This window comes from Crinia signifera, chromosome 3, assembly GCF_055691185.1.
Source record: "Crinia signifera chromosome 3, ASM5569118v1, whole genome shotgun sequence".
Classification (NCBI taxonomy): domain Eukaryota; kingdom Metazoa; phylum Chordata; class Amphibia; order Anura; family Myobatrachidae; genus Crinia; species Crinia signifera.
The window spans coordinates 185,339,809-185,350,272 of NC_139219.1; the positions used below are offsets into that span (position 1 = coordinate 185,339,809).

At 44.6% G+C, this 10,464-nt stretch overlaps 1 protein-coding gene across 1 annotated transcript in view; it reads right to left on the minus strand.

The window, feature by feature from the left end:
• The window catches only part of PM20D2 (peptidase M20 domain containing 2), a 37,410-nt gene extending 27,254 nt beyond the window's left edge, over positions 1 to 10,156 (minus strand). The window contains exon 1 of the mRNA XM_083177064.1: positions 9,487 to 10,156. Within this exon, the coding sequence (XP_083033190.1) occupies positions 9,487 to 9,909 (423 nt within the window). The 5' untranslated portion in view covers positions 9,910 to 10,156. The remainder of the gene's footprint in view (positions 1 to 9,486) is intronic.
• Positions 10,157 to 10,464: the final 308 nt, after the last annotated feature.

Consider the following 10,464-nt stretch of genomic DNA (forward strand, 5'->3'; position numbering starts at 1 on the left):
GTGTTTATATGTCATCCTTGAGTTCAGTTATGTAATGAATGGTAGGATTTGTAGTGTTCCTTCTAGGAACCAAACGGGGCAGGGCGCTGGAGGGGCTGACCGGGCACGCCAACGTCACTAAAGGGGGCGCGCCCGGGCCGGCGCGTCACAAATGGGGGCGTGCCGAGGCCGGCGCGGCACAAACGGGGGCGTGCCCGGGCCGGCGCGGCACAAATGGGGGAGTGCCCGGGCCGGCACAAATGGGGGAGTGCCCGGGCCGGCGCGGCACAAATGGGGGGAGTGCCCGGGCCGGCGCGGCACAAATGGGGGAGTGCCCGGGCCGGCGCGTCACTGAAGGGGGCGTGCCCGGCTGTAACTACGTCCCCGAGCTGCCGGGAAAGCGCCGTGCACCGCAATCTATGGCGGCGCTGGGCTTCACCGGTGCACTCCGGCGGGCAGGCAGCAGGCTGTTTTAGCGGGGCGCTGCTAGAGGGGCAGGGCGCATTCTGCCCTTTAAAAAAATCGGGCAGGGCGCAGCGCCCCGCTAAAACAACTTAGCGGGAACACTAATTTGGTTCTGTTCATCCAGATATTTTAGGATTGGCAGCCACCAGCACTGGTGACCATAAATAATATGAATTAGTCCTGGTCCTCCAACCCATGGCACCCCAGGGAGCCACAGCACACAGTTTGGGAAACTCTGTCCTATACAATGAAAGGCAAAAAAATGCTCCTCAGCACTAGGGGGGTTCGTGTGTGTGTGTGTGTGTGTGTGTATGTGTATGTATGTGTGTATATTGGTGGCCACTATATGGCACCCGATGTAGCAGTGAAGTGTTGCGCCGCTCAGGCACGCACAGCCACCGGGGTTGACTTATCATACTGTTCTGTTTATTTTGACAGGCTTGTAGCTGGTATTTCAATAAAACCATTTTTTACTTATGATTCCTATTACATCCGAATATATGTATATAGACTAAAAAACATAGATGTAAATGAAAATAAGCTTAACATCAAGTTGGTTCTTAAGTCCTACTTATTACAATTCAATAAATGTGAATAGTAACACAAAATGTAAAAATCAGTCAATTAACATGAGGCAGGTCACTGGCCAAAATTTTTTTTTTTTTTGTAGAATAGGTTTTTCTTCTCTTTTTTTTTTTTTTTTAAGACATCACAGCAAGACGCTACCAAAGCTGGTCAGTCTGCTGGTAATACCAGCAGATGAAGACGGCCTCCGGCGAGGGTGCGGAATCCTGCATCAGCGCTCACCGTCTGCCCATACACACCGAGTGACTTTTGAGCTGAAAATAGTGAAACTGAGCTGCTTTTAGCTCAAAATCGCCCCGGGGTTTATGGGCCTTTACTCTAAATATCTGTAGCAACAATATTAAAGAATAATGTAGAAATGTATAAATAAAAAGGTAAAAGTCCAATGAGAACCATAAACAGTCTCTAATAAAACAATAATCCAGCCAGTTACTGTAGTCTGGATCTGGCTAACTGTGGAGGTAAAAGTCCAAAGGCACAAAAGATCATTTAGTCTCACATCAACTTTGCTGACTTGGAATGTACTTCACAGTTACACATTTGCTAAAAGAGCTCTATGGATTAGTTGCAGGTGGTTATATAGGCCCCACAAATGAATGGGATACGGTCACTAGGTCTACAGCAACTAGGTCGACAAGCATTTGGTTGACACCACTAGGTCCACATGCATGAAGAGATCTTAAACGTTCTAAATAATGCTACTTCTAAACTGAACAATATTGTCACTTGGTCCCCACTAAACATACAGACGACGATACACTGTAGTCAACACTGAACTACACGTTCAGACTCCAGGTGTGTGTGTGTGTGTGTGTTTGTTTGTTTGTTGTTAACAACCAGCGTGAATCTTTAACGATCTAGCACATATAGTGTTCCTGCTAGGCTGTTTTAGCGGGGTGCTGCGCCCTGCCCGATTTTTAAAGGGTAAAATGCGCCCTGCCTCCCTGGCAGCAGCCCGCTAAAACAGCCTGCCTTCCTGACTCCACGTGAGACCAGGGAAGCCTGGCGCCGCAGTAGATAGCGATGCCCGGCGCGTCCCTGCCAGTGCAAAGCCTTAGGGGCTGCCGGCCCACCCCCTTCTATGCTGGCAGCGACTGGGCTGCCCCTTTTCTTGATGGCACCGCCACACCCCTTTTGTGCCGTTGGCAGGCCCGGTCCGCCCCCCTTCGAAGTGGCGCCCTGCCCGCCGAAGTTCCTAGAAGGAACACTAACATAGACACACTAGCATAGCCTGTGGATACTTGCATCCCTCCATGGCAGTATACTGTTGATCCAAGACAGATTCATCATTTTTCCTTACAGAATATTTGGTTATACAACACATAAGGCAGTATGCAAAAAGTACATATAGTATGGTGATTAAGGAAAGCGATTATGTCCTCAATGGAAATATACCATCCCAAACAAGAAAAATATATATTGGGCAACAGACTCACATTGAACCCTTCTACACAGATATGGCCAAGCTCAAAGAAATACTACTGGGCAGTATTTACAGGGAAAACCGGTGACTGAAAATAAAGTCATAGGATAAAAGGAAATTCAAAAAAAGGTCCTAATGGGGGAAATTTACTAAGATGGGAGTTCTATTAAAGATGTGATGTTGCCCATAGCAACCAATCAGATTCTATTCATTTATTTAGCACCTTCTAGATGATAATAAAACCTGATTGGTTGTTATGGGCAACATCATATCTTTCATATAACTCATATCTTAGTAAATTTACCCCTATCTATTATCTTTTAGAAGGTGTTAAATAAGTAGATTCTGATTGGTTGCCCATAGCAACATTCCATGTGAAATAGAACTCCCGTCTTAGTAAATTTCCAACAATGTCTCCAACCGATGCAAACATCATCTGCTGAGTATTTTTCCACAGCTAGAAATCCTCCCTTATGGGAAATGTTGGTATGCAATGCATGTCTCCAGCCATGGGAAACTATAGCCAAAGCTAAAAAATGGTCTTTCTAGAGTGCATTGTTTTATGTGGGACCTTAGAAAAGCAGTGCGAGGTTGCAAAAAGGAAATCCACCTAAACTGGTATTAGCATATCTTACAGTCAACCCTTCAAAATAGCAGCAAAGTGGGTGTGAGAGAGGGAGCCAATGAGTAGCTGCGGTCTTTATGATTTCTCTGCAGCTTCACAAAGACAACAGCATCTGGCTTGGGCTGTGAGACAAATAAAGGGGAATTTAGAAGAACCACTGAATAGAGATCCCTGTCTCCCACTTTTGAAGACTTTTTCAACCAACCTGGTGAGACCTCATCCTGAAAATACATGAGATTATGCCATTAAATGCTTCTTTATGCAGAAATAAATGGCACTTGTCATTAAGGTGACGTCACTGAACAATATTGTATATCGTATATGCACTATAGCGTTTGCTCAAGAGTTTTGAGGATATCGTTAGCATAGTTTGTCCCCAGATTTAGAGATTTACAGGTGAGTAGATTAGAATAATACTGCATGACCTAACCGGCACAGATGAAATAAAGCAGACACAACATTGAAGGTAGTGGATTAAATAAATTTACTGGAATAAAAATAAATAAAAAATTACTGATATTTGAAGAACTTGGTGATTTTGTGTGTTTTACTCCTAGCAGGGACACAAATATCATATCTGGCCATATGTGTCACTGCCAGCAGTATACTACATACGTAAAATATTTTTTTTATGAAAATTGGATCAACATCATCATTTGCGGAGTTTGCATTTGTGCAGTGTGGTTTAAAAGGAAGTAAAAGTAATAATAACGCTTCACCACAGGGCCTGACACACTGGTGCACTTAACAGAACCTTGAAGTTGCATGTGAATTCCCCTGAACTCCCTGGTAGCAGGATCACATACAATACACCATATGCAGTTCTTTTGTATACGATGTATCCTATACGATCCCAGTCATGGCTGCGGTATCTGATAAAACTTTGTGGCATGATCTCTGGCTCAGGTCCGATACGCACTGGACCATGCATCAGATCAGAATCGGAGGTAAAAAAACACACACACACACACGATTTGACACTTTTCATGTGATTTCTTGGCCCGCTGTCTTGCATTCGGGTGAAAAGTGTCCATATCGCACTAGTGGGCACCTCAATGGTGATCTTACATTAGAACCCAACAGCATTTACAAATAAAAATATAAAGGTTTCATATGGGACTGTTCAATTGAATTACTACCCCAGCAATGTGTGGCTATCTGTCACCTGTTTTTGTTTCCAGTGCATGATAGTTTATATATGACGCAATCCACTTAAGCCTCTCCTAATCGCCTCTAAAGAATGTAAAATATCTAAAGTTCCATACGGCTAACAGTTCAGATGGAAAAGGAACACTAATGAGTAGGAGTATATGAATCCAAAGAGATAATACAGCCTCGGTTACCTCCAAATCCTGGGCCTAGATGTTCTAAAATAGCATAACTCTCTCCTGTCTCTCCAAATTTGCAGATCAGTGATGCAGGTGACTGAGGATAGTATCCAGATATAACAGCAGGATCACTCTGCATATGGACCCTCCTGATGCAAAGTGCTGTAACTGACGCTCACTATGGGCCAATTTCTCAAACATTATTTGCAGCTATTTGAATGAAAAAACTATTTTTGTGGGGTTACTCAAAAATATTAAGTATCCGGCAAACCTATCAAAGAGGGAAAGCAGCAGATATATCTGCCTGTTACAATCCCTCTATTCCAGCCTGCAACTGCAAACCCCATATGTTTCTATGGGTGATGCTATACTGCCATATTTACCAATATCCAGAATGTGAAGAAACCAAAATATCGGTCTCCTGCAGCTACAGTGGTAATCCATTGTAGCCTATATACTACTCACCGCATTTGGCTCAGGGTTGCCTCGAAACCATCTGTGCAAATGTCCTCTGTCTATGTGCAGTCAGCAGGATTATACCCGCACAATAGCTCTAGTACCACACTGGGCAAGACCAAGGTCCAATTTGACCTTGGTCGGCCAGATCACACTGCAAATATGCTGCTGCTAGGCTGATCTTCCTAGCAAGACTCTCATCATCTGCTGATCCGCTCTGCCATTCCCTCCATTGGTTGCCTGTATTTTACCGTATTCAATATAAAATATTTCTACTTGCATATAAAGCTATTAGCCATACTGCACCAGCATATATCGGCCACTCCGTCTGTATCATATTTAAGTACCACACGCATAACCCTCTGAGGCACTTATGTATTATATAGCTTCCCTTCTGTACCTGCAATTTGGTAGGACTGCTATGCTATTACTGGTGCCTGTCCTTGTGTTTCCCTCCTATGTCCCTATAGACCTGGGGTAGCCAACCCTAGTCCTCGAGAGCTACCAACAGTGCATGTTTTGCAGGTCTCCTCACAGAATCACAAGTGAGCTAATTAGCTCCATCTGTGTATCTTTTAAAATGTGCCGGTGATTAATGAGTGCAGAACCTAGGTTGTCTGGAAAATGTGAACTGTTGGTAGCTCTCGAGGGCTAGGGTTGGCTACCACTGCTATAGACTGTAGGCTTGCAGTAGGGCCTCTTACCTCCAAGTCTGTCTGTTGTTTGTTTTGTCACTGTCTACAATTGTAAAGTGCAACGGAATCTGCTGCGCTATATAAGAAACTGTAAATAATAAAATATACTCCTACTCATCAACATTCATTTCATCTTGACTTTCAACCGTATGGAATATCTTACCTTTTAGAATTCATTAGAGGCGATTTGGAGAGTCTTAAGTGGATTGGGTCATATATAACCTATCATGAACTGGAAACTTTGGTACTCTTTACTTAGAAGGGCGCCCATCTCGGCCATCTCGGGCATTGAATGCACTAAAAAATCAGGTGCGATGCGACAGACGAGATGCCCGAGATTTCCCATAGGGAACAATGTTAAATGTCTCAATTGACCCGATTTTCCTGTTCAATGCCTCAATTGACCCAATTTTTCCATAGGAAACAATGTTAAATGGGCCACAGAGGCCAAATAGGCACCCTGAAGTGAATAATGGCCACCCGAATTGTTAACGCCACCCCACGATCAACGTCAACAGGAAAATTGGGTCAATTGAGACATTTAACATTGTTCCCTATGGGAAATCTCGGGCATCTCGTCGGTTGATTGCACCCGATTTTTTAGTGCATTCAATGCCCGAGATTTTTTACTAACGATGCCCACGATCAAAATCGTGGGCGCCCTTCTAAGTAAAGAGTACCGAAACTTTTATTGCTTACACCAGGGATAGCCAACTCCAGTCCTCGAGAGCTACCAACAGTTAAGGTTTCCAGGTCTCCTCACAGAATCATAAGTGAAGTAATTAGCTCCACCTGTGGATCATTTATAATGTGTCAGTTAATAATGAGTGCACCTGTGCCCCAGCTAGGTCATCCAGAAACCGTGAACTCTCGAGGACTGGCATTGGCTACCACTGGCTTACACTAACAAAAAAAAGCAATGGGTGACAGATTAATTATTACCACTGCAATTGGTGGTAAACTAAACCGTGCTATCGGAAATCTTTTTATTTACAGGTCGAGTATCCCGTATCCGAATATCCGTTATCCGAATTATTCCGAAATACGGACATTCCAGAAAGTGAAAATTTTTTTTTTTTTTGCTAAAAACTCACTGGGGACATTTGTAACAGCATCACTGGGGACATGATATGTAACTGGCACTATATATGTGCAAGACAATGATTGCTTGGCATTCAAATTCAGTGCTGAGATAGTACACACATTTTGTTTCACGTTTTGAAACCTTGTTTTTTGAACAATTAAAATATATTTGTGTGTATTTTATGTGGTAATAAAATATATTTGTGTGTATATTATGTGTTTATACAGCATAAATGCAAGATACTTCAAAATACATCATTGAAATATTAAAATATTCCGAAATACGGAATAATCCGTTATCCAAAATTCTCCTGGTCCCGAGCATTTTGGATAAGGGATACTCAACCTGTATTATTACACGAATATATGGTTTATTGACGTGATTAAATAGTTCATTTTTAAACACTGTTTGTCTCTAAACTACCCGTATATACTAGAGTATAAGCCGACCCAAATATAAGCCGAGGCACCTAATTTTACAACAACAAAAAAAAACTCGGAAAACTTATTGACTCAAGTGGGACCCTCATTCGAGTATAAGCCGAGGGGGGCTTTTTTCAGCATAAAAAAATGTTCTGAAAAAGTAGGCTTATACTCGAGTATATATGGTAAGTAAAACCACACCTTGGTGTGGTGTTACTATTACCTTTATTTTCTATATATTGTGAAGTGGCAGAACAAATACATTTTTCGTGGTAGCAGATATGAATTGCAAAATTTATATAGAACAAATTATAGAATACCAAATGGAATTTTATATAGAGACCGGATTTCATTGTTCATGTTGCCGTTTTGATTACTGGTTCATGGGATAGGTCCCTATCCATTTATCTACTCCTTTCCATTGAATAGGTCCCCATCTATATCCCACCATCTACTGCAGTCCATAGGATAGATCCCCATCTACAGCTGTCCATAGAAGAGTTCCCCATCCATAACCCACCATCTACTTAAAGGTGCCCATACACTAGTAAGATTTATCTGCAGATCTGGCTGGTTGGAAGAAACACCTGGTTATGGATGAGTGACAGTTTGTCAGGTTTCCAGCATTTCCAAGCAAATGGTCAACTGTCATTTGCTCTCATCCATAACCGTGTTTTTGTTCCAACCAGCCAGATCTGAAGATAAATCTGCGTGTGTATGGCCACCTTTAGACACTGATCAATCTGTACACTAGTTGTACATTTACTTATATTTTATAAACTTTGTGCTTATAAATTTACTTTTTGTTGGCAGATATTGGCTCTCAGGACTGTTTAAGATCAGGTTCTAAGCAAGCTAAGCATGGATCACTCAGTGTGTTTGGCCCCGTCGATGTGAGATACCGCTTGTGACATGCTTGTGTTGATGACCTGGCTAAAGGTCCACACAAGCATTAAGTTGACAATGGGAAGGTTGACATGATTTTTATACGTTTTCTTTGAGCCGATAGGAAGGATTTCATGCCCTACCATCCACTATGGCAGTGATTTTCAACCTTTTTACCTTGTGGCACACTAAATACGATTTAAAAATTGCCAAGGCACACCATGAGATCCCCACAGGGCAAAACACATTGGCCCCCACAGAAAAAAAAATCTATTGGCCCCCATATAAAAAACAAACACACTGGTAACAAACTAAAATACATTGGCCCTTTACATGAAGACCAATAAATAACAGTTGAACTGGTGATTGCTGTAAACTGGTTTGGGCATCTCTAGATCTGGGGGCACACTTGAGAACAGCTCAAGGCACACTAGTGTGCCACGGCACAGTGGTTGAAAAAACACTGCACTATGGCATGGTGGGAGAATAGTGCGTTAAGCACAGCGAGGGACCATGCCTGAAGCATGGCAAGTGCAGCGAGCCATGCGAGGACACGCGGTACAAAAACAAATAGCGACCTTTTGACTATCAACATTCCCATTGTCAACCTAAGGCTTGTGTTGACCTTCTCACCTATTTCATGTGTCAAACCCATGCATGTTGACCTAAATTGGGTCGACCCATGCACAAGCATTAGTTCAACACCACAAGATCGATCTAGTCATTAGGTCAACAGGGAGAAGGTTGAGTCAAAAGGTCAACATGGTGTTTTTCACTTTTTAGTTGAGCCGACAGGTGGTATTTCATGCCCTACCATCCACTAGGGCGTGGTGGGAGAAGAAAATATTGGGCTGAGAGTAGCGAAGGGACGCAGTTCTACGTTTCACTGTCCATGTCGACTGTGTCAAAATTCAGGGAAAAAAAGGTGAAAAACCCCATGTTGACCTTTTGACTTTCCACCTTACCCCATGTCGACCTTGATGCATGTCGACCTAATTGAGGTCTATCCAATGAACCATACCCTACACAAGTTCCCAACCCCTTTGCCAGCTACCCGGAAGAGCAGTCGATGAGCTGCAGTATTGCTGTCAGCACAAGGTTATTACAGGGTATGGGTAAAATCCGGAATCGGATAAGACACCGGAATGCCGGACTGGACATCAAACTCTGCATTCCGGAGCTTGTAGTATCCGGTCCGGGGGTGTCCTGTCCGGGGGTGCTGCATCTGATGAGGCTGCTCTCGCACCTGTCACCTGGGAGAGGAGAGGGGGGAGAATACAGCCTCACCGCATGGTCCGGGGGTGTAATCACCCCTTCCCCATGTCCCTGGTGTGAGCAATCACAGGCATCCCCCCGGACAAGACACCCCCCGCATGGGACACCCCTCAGACCAGACACTATAAGCTCCGGAATGCAGAGTTTGATGTCTGGTCCGGCGTTCCGGTGTCTTATCCGGGTCCGGTTTTTACTTAGTCCCGTTATTACAGGCTGGCAGGTAGTAATGTGCCCCTCTACCTCCCCCTGACAGTGTGCCCTCACCTTAACCTGCCGTGGCGGCTCCGCACTCTCCAGAGCCTCCCTCAGCCCCAGGGCGGCGGCGACACCGACCTCGGCGATCAGGTTGTGGCCACAGGCGTGCCCCAGGCCGGGCAGCGCGTCGTACTCGCACAGGAAGCCCACGTGTAGGAGCGGGGAGCAGGTACGGGTAGAGAGCCATTCCGCTCGGAATGCGGTGTTCAGGTGGTAGTGGGGCTGCACCGCCCATGCCTTGCTGGAGAAGAAGCTTGTGAGCAGATCGTGAGCCTTGTGCTCCTGATAAGCCAGCTCCGGCTGCCTCCATATGTCCTGGCTCAGCGAGTGCAGCCGCTCCGACTCCTTCTCTATAGTGTCGCAAACTCGCTTCTTGCATTGCTCCAACCGGTGCGCGGTATCCGCGCCGCACGGCTCTCCGTCAGGTCCCATGGCGGCGGCACTTGTTCTTTCTCCTCTGCTGCTGCTGTCTTTCTAGCGGTGATGAATGATTGAGGCTCACACAGACCGCGGCTGGCATTTATCCCTGACACCAAACGCTGGCCGTGACATCATGTACCTGTAAACAGCAGGAGCAGGCTACAGAACGCATCCTGAGGCTCACCGCAATGGCCACCTGGGAAATGTAGTCCGTACTTCGTTGCTGCCCTTACTACATCTTTGCCCAGGTACTCCACTTCCCAGAGTCACCCGGGGTTTGTTTTCAGCGCTCCTTAATGGGTGAGCGAGTGTAGGGTTCCCAATCCGCTATTTTTACTTCAAGCGCTGTGCCACTGCCCAATGTTCTTCTCTGGAACGCGATAAACTAACTATGTAGACATCGTCATTTATTACTGTGTGCCTGGAAAGCTATAGCGCATTAGACAGTAACTCACAGTGCAATACAGACAGTAATTATTCACAGTACAATAGACAGTAATGAAAAATTATTATTATATACTTGTTTTTTGTTTTTAAATAGTTTTTCATACACAGCTATTTGGGATG